Genomic DNA, 20,746 nt, shown 5'->3' with positions numbered 1-20,746 from the left:
TCATGTAATCATGGACATTGTTATTGTCAGCTTTGTGGTCATGTTTTGTCTTTTTTTCTTTTTTAGTGGTTTTGAACACATCATCCCTTTGTATGTTTTTTTTTTGTTTTTTTGACTATGTCATTGTGGATAGTTTTGTGGTCATTTAGTTACTTTTTGTTACCACAATACCATGTCTTCAGGAAGTGGTAAGGCCTTCTCCTTATTCCAAGTCAATGGTAAAACTTTGATCTTTTTTTGGTGTTGAATGGATCTAATTAGTGGTGTTTTAGCACAACCTGCTGGTGATATGTTGGTATTTCACCCGTGACATGGCTTTTCTTTTTTCCTTTATTGGAGCGGCAGCTGCCCTTTGAACATGTCACATCCTAGAGGGACAGTAAAACTCAACGAGACACAACGAGGAGACCACCTTAGATGAAATGACGTGTGTTTCACGTTCTCGTGATATTAGTTTAATTACCCAAAAAGTAAATCTGGAGCTTTGCGGCGGTCATTACCCAGGGACCTCTGGGCTGTTGCCTGGTTGGTGATTCGGCGTTTTTTGACGATGTCTGCAAAGAAACGGAGGGCAAAGCGGTGAAAGGGGAAGAAATGCTCTCTATTTTTAGCTTGTTGTTCAATTAGATCACTGGTACGTCACTGTAACATGCATGAAATTAGACTAATCTTGTGGAAAGTGTATTAGGAGGCGAGCCGTGATGGAGCAGAGCTGCTGCATCTATGAGTGTGTTTACCGCATGGCTGGAGACGTGCAATGTCTGGAGAAATTACCATTTCTTTGGAGCCTATAGAGGAGGCTTTGTTTGGATGCGTACATAGCGTGTGCTATACGTTCGTGCAAGGAGGACAATTTATCACGCTGAATCATTTATATGTTTCATTTCGTTACCATAAATGCCACGTGACTCATCATTTTTTCTTTTTATTATTGCCGGGGAGTTTTGTTGGTTTTCTTTGTTAATCATGGCACTGAAAAATAAACTCTAAACTAAAATAAACGCTGACACATCTACAAGACAGAGGACATAGAACCCAAGTTCAAGAAGTGGTCAGTACTTTTTTTTTAATGCCGACATGTGGTAAAGAAAACCACCAAAAATGCTAAATATTATTGATAAATGCTAAGAAATGCTGCTGCATCAAAGGGAAAGGTGGTCTGGCAAAATCCTGCAGGATACTGAACACCGTAAGTAATGTGTGTCTTGTAATATCAGTTCATTTTCTCATGTTTGCTTTGCAGCCAAACTGCAGGTCTTGTGGGGTGGTCCCGTTCTGCAGTCGTCGGTCCAACTCACAAGATACTGCAGCTCAGACTGCTGAATAAGTTCATGAACAGACCAGTCAGGGTGTCCAGCAAAACCTGTGCACTGTTGATTGTTCTTACGTAGGTGTTATTTGAAGGAGGTGGCCTGGAAACACCAGAACACCTCAGCGCTTTCATGTTTTCTTTTACATCATATAAATGGCTGGTCCCTCATCTGGGGAAGCACATGGTACCGGGATGCGCTTGGTCTGCAACAGTGTTCAGGTATTGTAATATGTATCAAAGTAATATCCCCATTAAATGCCAGGACCCGGGTCTCCCAGAAGAACGTTGCATCATAATGAGATCATCAGTCTTCCAACGCTTCACAGGTTGGTGGTTTTAATGTTGTGGCTGATAGCAGTAATTAAAACCGGAAGAACTTTGGGAAAGGTTTCAGTTATATTCAATACATTTGACAATAATATTTAAACAACAACATGATGAAATGTGAGAAGTTATATTTAAGTTAATTGATTCAAAAAAAAAAATTTTACTGAAAAAAAAACTACACTTACCACTCAAAAAAGTTAAGGAACACTTTGAAAACACATCAGGTAATGTGCTAGGAATGAAAACACATTGCATGATGGAAATGAAAATGATGGGGAAATGATGCTTTAGTCCATTTTGTTGAAATTTCATTGCAGCAACTTGGTAGTTTGTAGGGCCCCCTCAGGCTTATATGCATGCCTGATACTCTACAAGCTAGACAACACCACCCAGACTGCCATAAGGTATCGGGATAAAAGCTTTGGACCAATTATTTAAGTATGCAAACAGTTCCTGGAGGATGAAGGAATTGATACCACTGACTACTGGAAATGTTCCTTTCATTTTTTTTGAGCAGATCGGGGCCGTAGAAACGTGGGCTCCGGCCCTGCAGGGATCACAAAATAAATGCTTTCTCCGAACTGTTGACTCGTTAATGGCCACATGAGGGCCCCTACGTCCTCTCCGCCGCCTCCAAACCTCTCTCCTCATTTCGAGCCTGTGCCAAATTCCCTCCTCCTCCTCCTCCTCCTCCTCTTCTCTGCCTGCCAGTAGCCCCGCTCAGGCCGCGGAGGGGAGCATTCACACCCCGCTGGCGGCGTTTAGCGGATGGGGCTCTCAGTCTCCGCTTGAACCGGAGGGAGGGAGGAGGAGAAAGATGAACGGTAACCCGTGTGCCCGCAGGCTGGCCCGGCGCTCCAAGTCCGCCCTGCTGGTCGCCGCGCTGGCCGTCCTGCTGGTCCAGACTCTCATCGTGTGGAACTTCAGCAGCCTGGACTCTAGCAGCGGGGACGGAGGCGGCAGGAGCCGGGACAAGAGAGAGGACAGGAACGGGGGGCTCAACAAAGCCGACGGGGAGAACCCGCGGAGGGGGCTGCAGAGGAAGGGCGACCCGCCGCCGCCGCCGCTGCTCGGGAAGGCGGCTGTGCGACACAAGCTGCAGGCGGTGAGTTTGATTGATACGCGCCGTGTATATATGTGCTGCTTCATTTTTTTTTTTTTACACGCGTGTTTCCTCTCTTGACTGGAAAACAAGCGTCTGTCCCCGGGGGAAGCCGCATGGCAGCGACGGGAAGATGCTGCTGAGTGGCTGCAGCTGCTGCCTGTTGTTTTTTTTGTTTTTTTGGCTTGTGCATCAACAGCGTTGCCCGCTTGCGTCTGTTACACGGAAAGATGGCTCTGTAGGCCAAACTTCATGTCAAAACGTGTCAATTTTAATGTCTGGATTAAAAACGACACCCATTCTTAATAAGCGACAAATTGTGTCCACGGTCTGTGCGTGGATCCGTTCAGTTAATAACATTATCACTTAAAGTTGTTTTAACCGGTTTCCATTCACCCTGAATAGCCACAATTAGGATTAACAAACATGTCTGCTTTCTTAATAGTTGAATATAATATCCGCGCAGAATTAAAGAGCAATGCAGATATTCTAATATTATATCTTCAGTCTTGTTGCCCAGTATAGATTTGACTGTCAGAGACAAAGACAGCACACAAACAGCCGATTTGTTAATGTAGTTTGGTGTGACATTTCTCCACTCCGGCATGTTGCTCTTAAAAGGTTTCTGTTGCTTTCACTTTTAAATGTCAACATACTTTTATACACATTCTGCACAAAAGAGTGGCTGCTATCATCATAAACCTATTTATGACTAGCCAGTTGTAATTGTAGACTGTAAAACTTCATTGATAGTTTATATTTACAGTGAGGCTAAAACCCTTCATTCTTAACCTTTACCCACATTTTAGCCTTTACTGTTTAAGTAATTTTGCACAGTTCAAAGGGTTCACCCTAAAGCTTCATTCAGTGCTCGTCCAGTCTTCATTTGTGGTTTGATTTCCAGCCTTAGCCGCGTGTGCATCCTTTTGAAATTTGTCAATTTCTACCTGTTGAGATCTGCAAGAGATTTCGCCGTGTTATTATGAGAGACCATGTTGGGATCCAGGTGTTCCCACACATTGTTAAGACATGTACGTACTGTATATGTTGTGTATGTGTGTGTGAAAGAGAAGCAAAAACACTGGTTATAATGGCGGGATCTACTTTTACATCCTTTCATTACAGTCACCGGATGCCCTGTGATCTTCCCTCGGTGTGTTCTGACAGTTATAGGCTTTTAAAACTGCGGAGATGCATACCAGAGCTTATAATAGGACAAGAGTTTCGAAGGTGAAAAGAGAGAGGAAGGAGAGAAGGAAAACTGTATGAATTGAAACAAAGGCAGCCATGAATGAGAGCTAAGTGGGTTATTAGAAAGCGGTGAAGACATCGCTGAGCGGGGGAATCAGAGGAGCGTGTTATTAGTCGGTGAAGACCGGCTGGACGGGAGTCTGTGTGCGTCGTGCATGTTTGGATACAGAGCATGGCCTGTGTTCACGAAGCTCTGCAGACTCAGGTGCGTCAGAATTGTATGAATGGAAATGAAGTGTTTGATGGGGATGATGCATGGAGGCTGCGAAGTTTGTTCCATGACATTATGAGTTGGGTTTAGACACTGATTAGTCAAAACTAATTAGGTTTACTCTCGGGCTTCCTTACAAGTCTCTGATATTAAGTTAAATAGTTTTAATTGAAGGAAATGACGGTTTAACTCTTAGTATTTTCAGTCTGCAGTTGTGCCTTAATAATGAACGCTATCTGTATTGACTATGTCATTGGTAGAGATGGCAGAGAGATCAAATATTTTATCTCCTGATGGGATTCCTGTGAATTATTCAACCCAAGCACAAAGATGTTTTTTATTACTATTTTATTTTGTAACAAAATTTCCTCCTCTGGTGATGAATACAAGCTTTATTTTTATCTAATGTGCATTCTCCTAGTCTTGCCTTTTCCCGCTCAGGAAGGTTTTGTGTTGGAAAGTTGATCTGGAGTCTCATAATTGGGAACTGGTTATGCTCCACCGAAGATCTGCCGAATCAGTGAAAGTGTTTTGGATGTGGTTTGTGCAACAATAGACAGAAACAGCGAGTAGTTATACCAGACATCTGAGCGCCGTGGAGCTAAATTTGTTGACAACAAAATGTCTCTCATTGGTTGTAGGACTGTCCATTTGCGTGCAGAAGAATATTTTCTCTGCATCGGTTAAAATGCCCCCTAATGAAATCCAAACGGCGTGTTGTAATTGATTTGTGCATATTTTGCAAATTAAAATGTAGTGCAGGACCGGTTTTATTTAACTGATTTGCAGTAATGTATTGAAAACTAATTAAGTTTGGGAATAATGCATGACAGAGCTCATAAAAATGTAGGGCCCTTCCATTTTCCACACACAGATAACCTCCAGCATTCAGGGCTGCCTGGTTCCCATGGTGTCATAAACTACATGTGTGTGGGTGTGTTTATTGGCAGGAAGAAGCATCCTATTTCCAATAAAAGATCATTCGAAAAGGAGCTCAATAATACTGAAACAACCCCCGCAAAAGGTCTGTGTGTGTGCTTCTGTCATTGTGTGTGGGGCCAGTTTGACTTTTTCACACTGTGCAAGTGAGGACATATAGACGCCTTCATGGCCTACGTCACTGTGTCGTCACAACGTTAGCTGGAGGCAAAACAGAGGGAAGACTTTTCTTGAAAGCTATCATCAACAACGCTCGCAGCGCACACTTGATATGAGGTAAGATTAGGACCAAATTATGACCGAAATTAAAATTGATTGATTGAAATGAAATTAATCATTATTTGGGGGATTCTTATTACATGTTAATGCTAACGCTAACCGATAGCTAGCGCAATGTTAGTTGTGTGTTTCAGGGGTGTCAAAGCAGAAGTTGCATTCACTACGTTGCCCTCCACAGTGGTTCCACTTACTTCTTGTAATATCTTTGTTGGAGAGGATTCACTTAATAAAGACAGACCAGACTTCATCCCCTCTGTGTCCTCCTTTGGTCAAATTGTCCATCCAGTGAGTGAGAGTGTAGGGGTTGGTGAATATAGTCCCATCAGTCAGAGTTAACTTAACCTAATAACACTCCCAGTCTCGGGTGTAGTGTATTAGCCTATTCTCTAAAATATGTGTCTTCCTTGTCCATTCTTGCCAAAACAGTCTGTTGAATTATGCTAACCAGCGTTTATAGATTAGAATGTTTGAGATGTTTTGCCTCCAGCTAAGCCCCGCCCCTCAAAATACGTCACACTGTTTACAAGCCGTGAAGGGGTCCTTCAAAACGTTGTTTGTGCATCCCATTTAGTTTTGTTGTTGTTTAGGTTGGATTGAACTAGCAAGAAGTTCCAGTAGAATATCTGAACGTCTCGTTCTGTTTTTTGACCTTTGTGACACTAAGCTTGATATCTTTTGTGTTTTTGAGTGTTTGTCATCAGACAAAACATGGCATGTGTAGATGGCTCGCATAGCCTGGTTCATTAAAATTGAGGTACGATCTTCTCCCGGTGTCTTCTGGTGTTTGAATGAGCAAACACAAAAACAGGAGACCTTCTAAAACCTGATTCAATAGCCAAAATACTTTATGGAAAATCACTCAGAATACTTACTGTCCTCACAATTGGAGAGATGGGAAGACAGAAAGATGTCCGCCCCCCCACACCCAAAGGTGTGATGAATGTGAGAGCTGTACTGCTGTGGCGCCATCCGTGACTCCAATAAACACGTTGAACTGGAGACCAACAGTCGGTACTCTAGGTCCTGCGGTACGATGCACACAGACACACCTATAAACACTCTCCTCCTGCCATCAATTTGCTCGAAAGCCAAACCCTAGGGGTTTTTTACGTTAGTGTAACATGAATGTGAGTACTGTGGAAGCTGCAGCAGTCAAACACAAACACACACACACAGAGTGCTGGCTATGTGTATCGCAGGGGATTCGCATCCTCACAGCCAGGTCAGATCAGATTAGGGGATTGGTTTGGATCAGGTTTCTCTGATGGGATTTATATTTTATAATCTTGTTTAGATTCTTCGATAATCCCCAAATTCTGTGCATGTGTGTTTGTGTGTGTATGCGCTCTTATATTTCTGCTAATTTTTATAAACCGAGAGTCGGAGCGCTAACGGAAGTGAGTGAGTGTTGGGATAAAGCAGTGTCCTTGACTTTGGTCCAGGCTGATCTGTTGGGTGCGTCGTCATAAAAGTGAGAGGAAATGTGTCTTAAATGTAAGATATTCTTTATGCGAGCGTTGAAGGAATGGTTAGCGCAGACTGGTGTGTAATATTTCCGTTTCTCTCCCTGTTCAGTGACAAATCACATTAAGGGACCAGAGATGAAATGACAGGATGATTGTATCTGGGCTGGAAACACACCGAATGTTGGTGATGATGCACTATGAGTCATACCAGCGTTGTCTTCTAGAAAAATGTATTTTAAAAAAATACATTAAAGGTCAAATTACTGAGAAATGTAAGTGAACTGATTCATTAAATGCTAAAATAAGTTACTGATGACTAGCATTACTTATAAATAAGTATCCAATAATTGTTTCGGACCAGTCTTGGATTGGTTTAGTTTTTGGAGCCTCTTTAATTGGAGAACCAGTTACTCTGTGTATTTCTGATGATTCTTATTGTAATCCCAGAATAAGTTCTAACCCTAACCCTAACCCATGATGTTTAGATGTTGACTTTGGTTTCAGTCTTGCTTTTAGACTGGTCTTTTACGATGTTTTATCTGCGACTGGTGGTTACGAGTTGGCTCTTGAGTCTATGTTGTTGAGATCAGGACTCTGGTTTTAGACTAGTTTAGTCTGGGTTATTGCCTCAGGACTGATGCTGGAGTCAGACCATCCACAAGTGTGAAGGACTTCCTTGTTTTTTCCAGTGGGTGTCTGCTTTTGTTTTCCAGTTGTATAGTGAATTTGTGACAGTCCCGGTTGTGATGCACAAACATCTAAAATACTAATTAAATGTTTTCTCGTTTTAAATTGAGGCTGTGGGTCAACAGAGCCACCAAATCTGGAACGAACACACACCCTCTGGATATGATATAAAAGTAATGATTTGCTTCTGTCACACTTAATGATTTAGCATGACGGACTGATGTTAAAACCATAAAGCTGCTTTATGTTTTTTTTTTCTATTCTCTTTGAGATAATTCTTACTAAATCTGACATGGATGGATTTAAATCCCCGGTATAATCCTGATTGGTCCTGTGGGTGCTGGGGCTGCTTCAGCCAGGTTTTACAGCACCGTCTCAGCCCCCATAATAGTCCATTTAGCTTACTTTCTGTCCATCTGGCTCTGTTTTTCCTTTGTTGTTTAGAACTTCCTTCATTTTCTTTTGTAGGGGGTGCTCCTGCTTTTCTCTCTCAGCAGAGTCTGCAGACATAAACTTTCCCCCTTGCACTTCAAATGAAGCTGCCATTCAGCTTGATGTGCAAATGACAGCAACCGCTTATTTTTTACTTACTTTATCTGCTCCTGGGATCATGAGGCGCTGAGATCATAATCAGTGTTGGTATTTTTAAGAAAGGGACTTTCCTCTTCATAGTATGCAATGTTTGGTCTCTGCCTAGTCTGTTGTTTATGGGTGTTTTAAGCAGGTTTTCATTTTCTAGAAGTTTGGTAGTAAGTACCAGCATCAAAAGCTATCGATACCAAATTTGCAAGTCTAAATGTTAGCCACTGTCTAACTAACTAACTAATCTAACTGTCTCCGAAATGGCTGCAGGCTATGGCGAAGTGTAGAGTACTAACTATATGATGGAGGTAGTAACATTTCAGAAGCTGGTCTTTGTAGAGGTCTGTGCAGTTTCCATTGGCATCACTATTAAAAACGCAGACAAAATGGGGAATTTAAAACTGACAATCTGTACCTTCCAAAATAAAAGTATTCTCTTGAGCCACATACAATTTTACGGGATGTTAAATGTTCCATTTGTGGGGTTGCAGGTTAAAAAGTTGTCATACTGCATTTCCCAACCCTTTTTTGGCTTCCTGCATGGATTTGTAAACATGGAAAAATCAAGGGTGTTTTTCTTTAAAACCTATAAAGCTTTTACTGCCTACAGTCTGCAAGGTATACGCAGTACAAACACACCTACACAAGTTTCTGATTAATGCACAACCAGAGCTGTGTACAGATGCAGAGTGCAGTGAAAGAGCTCTTTATTGCTTCATGTGAAGGCGTTTTACCATCTTTCTGTCACTTATTACAATTTATAATTACTGACGACGGCCACTCTCCTCTACCACTTTCTCTATGCGGTGAAGGAAATGCTGAATTAGCAATTTGTCTACAGTGTACATTTATAAATAAGTGTGCTTTATGCGAAACATGAGAGAACTAAATGCTTAAAAGTGAAAATAAACTGTCAGTCAGTCTGAATGCATGATTTGTCATCCCGTATTAATTCTTAGAAAAGCCTTTTGCTTTTCTTATATGATGAGTCAGTGCAGCCACGCTATTGCTCCGGGGAAGCAACTCCTCATAGTGGACGGAACTGTCCACAGTTGAAGAAATCTCAATTTGCTCGATGTCTTTGCTTTGATAGTCAGTCTTTTCAAAAAGAATCCTCAGATTGATGTGTTTCCTCTGTAAAGGGGTTTTTCTTCACCTGATAGCGTGATTTAGCTTAAACACTAACATTTGCTGATGTTGGCTAGTGAAAAGGATTATTATGTTTGTTTGCTCCAAAGATGCTATTTATTTTTATGGCAATATTGGCGAAGGATGAGCTTGTCTCAGGCCGTCACACTTTGCCAAAAATGTGCCTTCCAGCTTCGAGAAATTTTATTAGCGCTCTGTGTGTGATCCAGCGATAAACAGCCAGCGCACATACTCACCTTATTTTTAACCGGACAAAGAAAAACGAAATAGTCCATCTGTTGGGGACTGTTTTCAGCTGCAGATTAATCCACAATGGATGCTCTGTTTATTTATTTGTGTAGATTTTCAACAGCCAACGATCCCAACACAAACAGGCCAACAAATATATAAGATTTGTGAAGGAATAAAACCACAAAAAAAATAAGACATAATGATGAAGCAGTTGTCCTAAGGGGACCAGAAATTGATCCCTGAGATTTATTGATTGATTCAGAGCCATTATAAATATTAGAAGGATACGTTCACTTTTGGTTTCAGTCCACACATGAAACGTGTTAAGATGAAAGAGATGAAATTAGGACTTGGTAATGTTTATCAAAATTCTAGCCCAGTGTAGCTAGAGTTTGGTAACACGACACTGGGAATTCATTAAGAGGTGGGGATTGGTGAGAACTTCACGATACGATACGTATCACATATTTGAGTCACGATACGATACATTATTGCGATATTATGATATTGTGATACATTGCAATGTTCTACATAGTTCACTGAGAAATTTTAAAATACATGTTGTATATATGTACATCAGATGACAGTGATAATTCATTAGACAAATCGAGTTAAAAAACAATATTAATCTAAAGGATCCATTTCCAGTTTATTAGGAAAAGTGGTGGTGGAAGCGCGTAAGTGGTTCACGATTGAACCATAAAAACATTACAGTAAACATTACATTTACTTTTTCTTTTAAAATCGATATATTAAAACAGTCAAAATCTATCGGAAGATATATTCATTCATTTCATTGGCCGTCGTCTCTCCTGGAGCATGTTTAGTTCCCACTGGAGTGTCTTTCCTCCTCAAACATTTTGTGAATGAGTGAAGTCGTCTGGACTGGCTTCCAGTCTACAACTCGTTAGGTCACATACAAATAGCAGCACCGAATACACGGGTGTGATCAACATTTTTATTGTCACACAAACTGCTAGCATTTTAAGATCCTCGCCTGTAATCAACAGATGTCAGAGCAACGGGTCTCTCTCCTCCCACTCTTCCCCTCTCTCCTCTGTCCTCTGTTAATGTCTCTCACCCTGGGCGCCCGAGGGAGGAGGCTCTCTTGTCTCTTTTCTGTCGCCTTTATGGTGGAGCAGCAGGAGGTTTGAAGGCAGCGAGCACAACTTCAATAACAACCTGCTGAGGACGAGAGCGGCAGAGAGCAAACTGACTCACACAAGAACACAGCGAGCAAGAAAGCAATGACTCAGTCCCTGTGTGTGTGCGTGAGTACAAAGAATGATGTCTTTGTAGGTAAGCGGTGGTATTTTAGCTGTGGCCGGTCTCCATGGAATGCACGGCCTTCTGGGAAAAAACGCACAGCTTTTCTCTTTGGAGAGACCTGTGTGTGAAGGGGAGTCGTGTGCTATTCTGATGCAAAAATTACAGCGAGAGTTGCCCGAGGACATTTTCCAGAGAGTCTGGAAGTTGAGAAAACCTTTAAAATGTTCATTCACCTTCCTCAAAAACAAGACGTCTGACATTTCAGTTACAACCTCCTTGAATATTTAATATACTTTATAGGTTAATCCTCCTGTCAGTTTGCGTGCTGCTTATCTGCGTCCAGGTATGAAAGGATTATAAGCCAAAAGGTCCCTGAGTCTGAACTAGCAAAAATCATTATCCCCCTCCTATGGGAGACCCTCAGACTGACAGAGGTCTTTTGAGTAGGGGTGGGAAAAAAATATCGCTATATATATCGCAACATTTTTTTTCTGATACAATATCAATTTTGAATGTCTTAATATTGATTTTAAAATAAAAATAAAAGGTAATGTTTTGGGCAGATCGACTTCCACACATCCACCACCACTTTTTCTGTGCAAGTGCAATAAATTGGACTCAATTTGTCCAATAAATTATCAGTGTTATCTGATGTACATATATACAATGTGTATTTTAAGCTGCATTGAAATGAAATTTCTCAGTTAACTATGTAGAATATTGCAATATATCACAATATCATAATATCGCAATAATGCATCGTATCGTGACTTAAGTATCGCGATACGTATCGTATCGTGAAATCCCCTACTTTTGAGTCATTGTGTGGTAATTTTGAATCTTTTTGCTTTCATTCCATGTCTCTGTGCTTGTTTTTGTTTCTCAGTGTGAGAATATCTCTGCCCACTTTGCATTTACTATGTCGTGGTTTTGTGAATGATGGAGAATAACTGGCCGGTATTGGTCAAAACAAAAGTATTTTACATAAAAATGGAACACAAACCTCCAGGTCAGACATTCGTCTTTTAACGCCACTATTACACAGGCTCCAAGAAAAGAAGGATAAATCCTCAGTATGTTAATTCGGTCCACAGTGTGTGCGAGCCGTTTATCTGCTCCCGTACACTGGAGATTTCATTCCTGGTTTTGCACTGTTACGCTCGCACAACATTAGTGGGAAAACTGAAAATATGCACGGTGGTTCTGCACATACACACATTCCTCTAAGCTGATATTACAGATGAGATAATGTAAGGTTGCCTGAGGAGCAGGTGGCAAGGGCTGATATTACTGGCTTCGGATCATGTACGTACACCCTCTGAAACACACTCTCAATCCCTGGAAAAGACAGATATGGGGAGATCTGTGGGATTAAAATACTCATGGAGGTCATGTGGCTTTGCTGCTGAAACACACACACACACACACACACACATCGCCAACCAGCTCTGATAGGCAAGGACGGATTATGACACAATGGACACTGGTGCATAGCCAAGTAAAAGCCCCTCTTGCCTTTGGAGGAAGAAGAACCCCAGACCGAAACTAATTTTCAATTTGAATGGTTTAATGTTTAATGTCCACAAGAAATAAAAGAGCTCTCATGCCTTGTGTGAAGCTCTTAGGGGCTATTTGTTTATCCTCATGGGAACATAAATGTCACAGCAGTAGTTTTTGCGATGTTCAAGCTTCATGTTTGTTGTAAAGTTGCCAGTGTTATCTTCTCCTTAGGATGTTATTTTCTTGTCCCCCACAGGATGTGTACCACTCCCACCGTCCTAAAGAGAAACTTCGCCTGGACAGCAACAATAATGAAAACTCCGTCCCCAAAGACTTTGACACCATCGACAGCAACAGCAACCTGGGGGCGCGACTGCAACGTCAGCGATTGTCAGTCGGCAACACCAAACACAAGTTGGATAAGGCCCAAGCTCAAAACATGCTGGACAAATCTGCCAACGAGGTCCTCAAGTACCCCCCCATCCAGCCCCGAGTAGTGGGTCACAATCACAACCACAGCCACATCCGTAAATCTCACCCCAAGCTGCCGACCGTCCCAGCACCCGCTCAGGGCTCCAATCAGGATCCCCCGTTCTACCAGACGAAGAAGCCGGCCTCTCTTGTGATGCCACCCGGTCTGGGGTCAAGGAAGGAGCAGCTGCAGTGTGAGATCAGCGGGAAAGAGGCCATTTCAGCTCTGTCCAGAGCAAAGAGCCGGGAGTGTCGGCAGCAGATAGTAGAGGTGTACTGCAAACACAAAGAGAGAGCGCTGATGCCTGAGAAAGTGCCTCGATACTGCCCCATGGAAGGTGAGGAGTAGTGTGAAGTGTATTTTCTGCAGCAAACTGGTTATATATCGTTAATATTTCCCATCTTTCACACTTTCTTCTACTGTACTTGTCAGATGCAATTGCAAAACACACACAATTAAATTTATATTAAATTTTACATTTATATTTTTAAATATTAGAAAACTGAGAGCATGTCTCAACAACTCTGATTGGAACTGATCACTGCCGATTTGTAGAAGGACTGAACAACCATATTTCGCTGCTGGAGAGAAGTTGGTCCAACTATTGTTATATACTTATACATTTAAATTACAGACAGGGTTGTTCCTGGAACACATAAGCTTTAACCGTCTCCTCTGAAAATCGGCGGCCTGTATTTCCACATGTATGAGCACGCAAAGTTTTTTACATATTTTAAATGTATGATTCTAGGACTGAAATATCCCTTTGTGTTAACATAGTGCTCCTGTAATGGGCAAATGAATGGGTGACCGTTTGAAAGACAGAAAGCAACGGCATGTACAAATGGTTGCTTTGAAGTGGCAGATTGCAGAAAGTCAAAGAGAGATTTTCTTTTCTTCCAAATTTACCCCTTGACGAACATTTTTAACTGGGCACGTGCCGTTGATGTGAAGAGGCATCCCTGTGGTTGCCAGTTCTATTTTCAGGGACGTGCAGCATGAATGGGACACAGCTCGGATGATCCTCGACCAGCTTGATTACACCCTAATTAAACAAGCAGTTTGTAGTCTTATTTTTAGAAAAGCTGACTAATGATTTACTCGTAGTCTTGCTCTCAGAACCACCCAGGGCCGCTTGAGGTTTAATTTATATGATTATAGGTTGCTTTGATGATACAGTAGTCATTATATCCACAGACTGAAGCCGGGCAGGAGTACGGTTTGAGTTTGACGGACATGTGTTCGGTCTTTCAAGGAGAACCGTGCGCTTCCCTGGGCGTGCACAACCTCCAACGCTCTGTCTGTGTCCGAATGAGCCGTGTGATTACAGTCATTTCCCCTCAAACTCCAAGGCCAGCATGTCCCACAACCCGGAGAGGTCACTAATTAGGCCAAGCAGGCCTCGACCCGCAGCATCTTTAGAGTGAGCGTGGTGATGGAGAAACATTAGGCTGTCAGACGGTTTGTGTATATAAGAGGCGCATATAACTCTGCCAGCCCAGACGGAGTGATTCCAGGAAAGGCGGAAGTGAAAATGGAGAGTTGGAGTAAAGAATGGGTCCAAAAGCGACCTCAAAACCTAGAAGTATGTAATATCAGCCAATACTGGGTGGTTAGGTATAAACTACAATTTGGATTGCAGTTAACCAACAGAATAGACCAATAATTAATAATACTTTTTAACAAACTGATTATCTTTTAGCTCCACGTTCTTGGGTGCTCACATGACCCGTTATTAATTTAAATTTAAATCTTGTTAACTGCCTATTGAATCATTTGACCACCTCTCTATCCAGGTAAGGCTAACATCAATGTACAGTGGGATGAGGGTGTCTCAGATGCGTCTCCGCCTGTGCGGATCGCCTTCGTCCTGGTCATCCACGGCCGCGCCTCGCGTCAGTTCCAGCGCCTCTTCAAAGCCATCTTCCACACGTCGCACTACTACTACATCCACGTGGACCAGGTGAGGTCACTGATAAGTATTTCTTTTGAGTGTTTTATTTTATTTTTTAAAAACATGAACAGGAGCAAAAGGAATTGGGTAGGAAAGTGGGTCTTTGACCTGCTCTTAGATTATATCAAAAGTCTTCCCTTCCTCATAGAACTCTTGAATATCTTAAATATGTGTTAGCATGTTACTGCCCACATCAGTAAAATAATGTACAATAAGTAGCGGACTGTGCATCCTTGAGTGTGTGGATCAAACACACACAACTGCTATTACCACTAAATTATCCCTCTCCGTCTCAGAGGTCCAACTACCTCCACAGAGAGGTGCTGTCTCTGGCCAGCCGCTACCCAAATGTCCGAGTGACTCCCTGGAGGATGTCCACCATCTGGGGCGGGGCCAGTCTATTGACCATGTACCTACGCAGCATGGAGGACCTCCTCAGAATGGCTGACTGGTCCTGGGACTTCTTCATCAATCTCAGCGCGGCCGACTACCCCATCAGGTGAGAGATTGGATGGAAGAGTCAGCTGTGTTTTGGGACAAATTTTTACTTTGCGGTGGCAAATGCAGCCAGCTGTTCCCATCTGGTGTCAAATGTGCCGTTGCTGGTTCGACTCAACAGTTCAGGCTGATCACAATGTGTAAATTTGCTCAAGTTGGCATGAACAGGTTAAGTTTTCTGTGCTCTGATAAAGATGGGTGATCTGATTACAAGGCAAGTTTCGAAACCGTCAAATGTGGTCTGACAGGCTGAATCTTAGATGTAAGAAATAGATAGATTCACAGGAATCATGTGTTTAAAATAGGTTCAGCATTTATACCAGTAATACCAGATCAGAATTAACCAGTGCAGACGACCGTAGAGGGTTTACCGATCACGTCATTAATTTGTTAAAGGTCCGTGTCAGCGAACAGCCACTAACCAGTGCCCTTACAAACCTTGTTTGGTTTGTTTAAAGTCTTATGGATCTAGTCAGCAATAAAACCACAAGTGGATCCACTCAGGGTGCACTTGGAGTCTATATCTTTGAAGCATAGCTCTTTTAATGGCTTGACTGCTTTCCTTGGGATTTAAGGAGATCTGTTTTGTTGAAGGAAGAGCTTGGCTGTGGTTAGTGGAGATATTGAGCGATGACTCAGTCACTGTTGCTGCACCAAGAACGATAGGAGGTCACGTACAGAGGCTTGTGGAGGATTAGATCAGTCTCCGGTTTGGCTCACAGCTCATCAGTGTGTTTAACTGGTGCAGAGACGTTGTGATGCTGCTGTAACACAATAATTTCCCCCGCGGGATTAATCGAGTATCTAGCGATCCATCCATTCTTGAAGGAGGATGAGGTCCAGCTGGTTCTTTCCTCACCATCTAGTAGTTTGGGAGATTCTTAATGCCAATCTGATAGAGACGTCTTTTTTATTCAAGGCAACATGAGACCAAACATCAAATAAACAGACCACTGGAGCACAATAAAACTGTGGATGCACTGATCCTGGCATTTAAAATGAGAGTTGGAGGTGACTAAAGGTTGTTTAAACTTTATTGGTACACTGCTGAGTAGCTTAGGTCATCGTTTATCCTGTACACACTAAAACATCGAGCCAGCGTTTTCAGATTTACACACTCTGGAGTTTGGACAGCGGCTTGAAATGGCTTTCAGATATAATAAGCCTTATTTGCCTTATTAAAATCTCAAAGGCCTGACCGGATATCTTTTACTAAAGTCGATGTTTATCCATTCTGATTAAATATGTTCATTTTTGGGCCTTTTCTTCATCTTTCCATCCTTGAGAAGGACACACGAGAACACACACACACAAACACACACACACATACTGATTTGTTCTCCACTGCCCTCCCTTTAAAGCGACCGTCCGAACACGCTTCCAGCTAAAATCCATAGCACAGCCGCAGCATTAGCACCATGCCATCCATCAATAGCCGTGACGTTGTTAAGGCACATGGAGTATGAGTCAATGGAACACTGTGTGATGGTAGTTTTGTTTACTCCGTTTGTCAGGAGTAGGAGGTCACACAAACTCAGTTCAGTTCAAAAGCATTTGTGTAGCATAGAAATATAGAGCTTCAGTGACGTGAGGGTGAAGATGTATTGTAAACTGTATTTTTTTTTATTTGTTGAGGAACAATGCAAAAAATAATAAAATAAATTTGGCTTTATTTTGGTTGACAAGTCTATAAGTTTAGTTTAGTTTAATTGCCGCCCAGGCAATGTTACAATAGTTAATAAATGGCAGCAAAAAACTATAGTATAAAGATAAGCTGAGGAATAAATTAAGGGACATACGCTCCTCAATATGTCCAGCAGCTTTGAAGATCTTTTGGATACTAGGTTAATGCGATTAGACCAGATTGTTATGAATGATTATTCCTAAAAATAAGTTAAATTTCAACATTATTGATAAGGTTTTTAGCTTGCTCTTTCGGATGATAAGAAGTAACATTACAAAACACCATGAAGTTGCTTTTTTGCACATTGAAGGTTAGCTTGTTTTATTTGATTTGATTTTTATTGAAACCATTCCGCTAAAGTTGCTAGTTCATTATTAACTATTCTAATTAGAGCGTTAAAATCCTCATGAGAAGCAATGAGCTTTGTGTCGTCCGCGAACAATACTGGGAGAAGGTTCGTACATGACAACTCATTTATTCAGATTGAAAATAATAAGGGCCCAGGAGTGATCCCTGAGGGACGCCAAACAAGATTTTAGATGACATGAGATGTTAAAATGAAATGCCTTTAAGTATCTGTGGATTAAATGCAGCTATAACAACTGTGATGATCACAACTTACTTAATTAAGTCTTACATGAGAAACATCTTAAATGAATTATAACCAGTTGTGCAAAGACACAATGGCAACACAAACGGGCCCACAAACACACACACGTGCTCGCCTGCGGTTTGTCTTAACGACTGTAATCAAATGCAATCAAAGCGATGCGTCTGTCTGGTGTCCTGTCTGCTCTTCAGGCTCGACCTGTGCTCTCACAGCTTATCATACGTGCAGGGAGTGGCTGTTTGAATGTGCTGCCTCTGCTTCAGGCCACACACTGAAGCCGCTTTCCCTCTGCTGAAAGAGGCAGCTAAATAAACTGCTCCAGCTGTCCCAAACAACGAGTTACGTGGATGTGCTCTGATTCCCCTAAATGGAAGATTGTTTTGCTTTGTTTAAAACAGGGGACGCATCATTAAAAAAAATGTTATCGTATCCTGCTTAGACGTGTGTCCATTAAAGGACAAACTCCGCTGAACAAATGAAATGTAGATTGCACAAGCCCAATCTAAAGTTTGGTGGTATTTTTCTTCTTTTTGTGGGCAAACACGTGTTTATAAAGTGTAACATGTTTCAGAAACATGATCACAACTAAATGGAGTAAATTACACGATAGAAACCAACAAACTAAATCAAACTGTCTCTGTGTCTTCTGTCTCTGTCCTGACTGTCGTAGGACCTGGTTGGTTTGAAGCCTGATTTCAGGCTCTGTTTTGGATGTTTACAATGGTTTTCATACAGATTTAGATATTGCTTTTTGGAGTTCTTTGGTTTGGTTTGGGGCTGATCTTAGACTTGGTTTTGCACTAGCTTTAGACTGGTTTATGATCGGTTTTTGGGACAGATTGTGTGTTTGTGTTCAGAAACATTAAGGAGAGGCAGTGTTGGTATCCATGCCAAAATAAAGATCAGACCTAATATGAAGATTAGGAAAGTAAAATCTTACCACAATTTAGAGCATAATGCTGGAAATGCATTTGTCTCTTTGAGTCTGTCTGATTATTGACAAAGTTGAGGACTAACAGCTGTCTTCTTTCTTCAGGACCAATGAACAGTTGGTGTCTTTCCTGTCCAAATACCGCAACATGAACTTCATTAAATCTCACGGCAGAGACAATGCACGGTTAGTCAGTCACTGTCTCCTTTCACTATCTCCAACTTTTCCTCTTGCTCTTATGAAGACGACGACGACGATGATGCAATCTTATTTGTTCATAGTTCGTACTAGAAACACTGGCCGTAAAGTCTTGCTTGTTTAATGACCTCTCGTGTATATCCTCTCAGTTTCATCCGTAAGCAGGGTCTGGACCGCCTCTTCTATGAGTGCGACACCCACATGTGGCGTCTTGGAGACCGTAAGATCCCAGAAGGCATCTCCGTGGATGGAGGCTCTGACTGGTTCCTGCTCAACAGGCCCTTTGTGGATTATGTTGTGAACTCCGGGGACGAGCTGGTCAGCAGCATGAAGCGCTTCTACACTTACACTCTGCTGCCTGCCGAGGTACCTGACACACACAAGTACTCAGATAGCCCTTATGAACTCATTCTACATAGATATACAAATATGGGGATTATTGGCCCAATAAGAGAATAGTTCCTGCTGAAGTTGGAAGATAAAGCTGAAGAATCTCTTTTTTTGTGCTTCCCCCTGCCTCCAGTCGTTTTTCCACACCGTGCTGGAGAACAGCGCCCACTGCGAGACCATGGTGGACAACAACCTGAGACTCACCAACTGGAACCGCAAACTGGGCTGTAAGTGCCAGTACAAGCACATCGTGGACTGGTGCGGCTGTTCGCCAAATGACTTCAAGCCCTCAGATCTGCCACGCTTCCAGGTGAGACCATGTATTTAATGTTTGTCTTTCATGAAAAGTACTTTTCTTGATTCCACCTTAAATCTTAGTTCAACACTTTAGACGTATTTGTGAACTGGCTGAGAGCTCATTAGCGTGCAGGCTGACGCTTAAAAATAACTAGTACTAGCAGTAAAAAATGACTCTTCAGTAAAGCAGGAGACATTCGCAGAGCCTCGATCCTACGAGGAGGACATGTAATTATGCCTATCCAGTGACAGATGTGGTGTCAGTTTTTAGGTCTCTGCCCCATATTGTGACCATGATATCTTTCTTGGTTTCATTTTAAGTCACTAATGACAGTATATAAAGATTTTATGTGGGAATGTTGTACACCTCCTCCAGCTCAGCCAGAACATCTCCATGTCAATCCTTCACTCTTTCCGTCAGTCCATCTATTCCTCTCCTCTCTGAGCTGCGGGTGAACAAGAATAGCTTCACTTTCACAAATTAGCAGTGCCGCTTTTACCTCGAGCGGGCGGTCCTTAACTCCCTGTAACGACAGACCTGGGCACAGTGTCTGTGGCTGCTGATGGTTTCTATATGCAGAGCTGATCCTGGAAACAGCTTTATATTTAAGGCAGCAAGTATTTTTAGAGCTTTGTAGCTCGCTGCCGCCGAGGTTTCGAAGGTTGTCATTATTATAATGTCGGGGTTCGCCCACTCCAAAGGCAACTGAATGAGTTCTGAATGTAAAGGTCAGGGACACGTACAGATTTCACAGTACGATATGCACACTTTACATTTTTATTAGAAAGAAACTGAATTTGAACACACTGGAGTGATTACAGCCACAAGGAAATGAATCACCTGTTTTGATACGTGAACATTTCACAGACTGCTTTAGATTTATTAAAATAAATGTTTTGATAAATGTTACAGGTTAATTATAACAAAAAATGCTGAAACTATACTTTCCACTCTGCAATTTTTAGGCCTTAAACTGATAATAAAAATGCAAAACCTGCTAAACGCTTTTAAATAAAGTCTAATGAATAATGAAATACATAAACCACTAAAGAAAGTAAAAGGAAAAAAAATCAAGGCTAAAATAAGCTTAATACTGACAAAATAAAGCTTGAGGTTTGTCGGACCGAGTACAGAACATACAGTGGAGGCAGATCTTCTCCTGAGTAAAGCAAAAATCCTCTGCGACTCTGAAACTACTGCTTTCCACTGTTGTCTTAAGCTGTCAGGAGACAGATTGCTGACACCCAGAATAACTTCTCAGATCAAACTGAATATGGAAATCCACTGCAGGCTACCCAGTCATCCATCATGCTTCTCATTAGGCTCAGGTTTCCTGGTTCGCTGGTGCTGCCGAAGCCCAAGAACTGGTGTGGTGTGGTGTGGTGTGGTGTGGTGTGGTGTGGTGC

General features: G+C 42.0%; 1 protein-coding gene across 1 annotated transcript in view; it reads left to right on the top strand.

The window, feature by feature from the left end:
- Positions 1-1,423: 1,423 nt before the first annotated feature.
- Positions 1,424-20,746, top strand: part of LOC124998475 (xylosyltransferase 1-like) — a 28,737-nt gene continuing 9,414 nt past the window's right edge. The window contains exons 1-7 of the mRNA XM_047572913.1: positions 1,424-2,744; positions 12,562-13,114; positions 14,574-14,740; positions 15,028-15,230; positions 18,560-18,640; positions 18,802-19,018; positions 19,176-19,352. Of these exons, the coding sequence (XP_047428869.1) occupies positions 2,457-2,744; positions 12,562-13,114; positions 14,574-14,740; positions 15,028-15,230; positions 18,560-18,640; positions 18,802-19,018; positions 19,176-19,352 (1,686 nt within the window). The 5' untranslated portion in view covers positions 1,424-2,456. The remainder of the gene's footprint in view (positions 2,745-12,561; positions 13,115-14,573; positions 14,741-15,027; positions 15,231-18,559; positions 18,641-18,801; positions 19,019-19,175; positions 19,353-20,746) is intronic.

The sequence above is a fragment of the Mugil cephalus genome, chromosome 20 (assembly GCF_022458985.1).
Source record: "Mugil cephalus isolate CIBA_MC_2020 chromosome 20, CIBA_Mcephalus_1.1, whole genome shotgun sequence".
In the NCBI taxonomy this organism is placed as follows: domain Eukaryota; kingdom Metazoa; phylum Chordata; class Actinopteri; order Mugiliformes; family Mugilidae; genus Mugil; species Mugil cephalus.
This window is presented reverse-complemented; position numbering and strand designations above follow the sequence as displayed.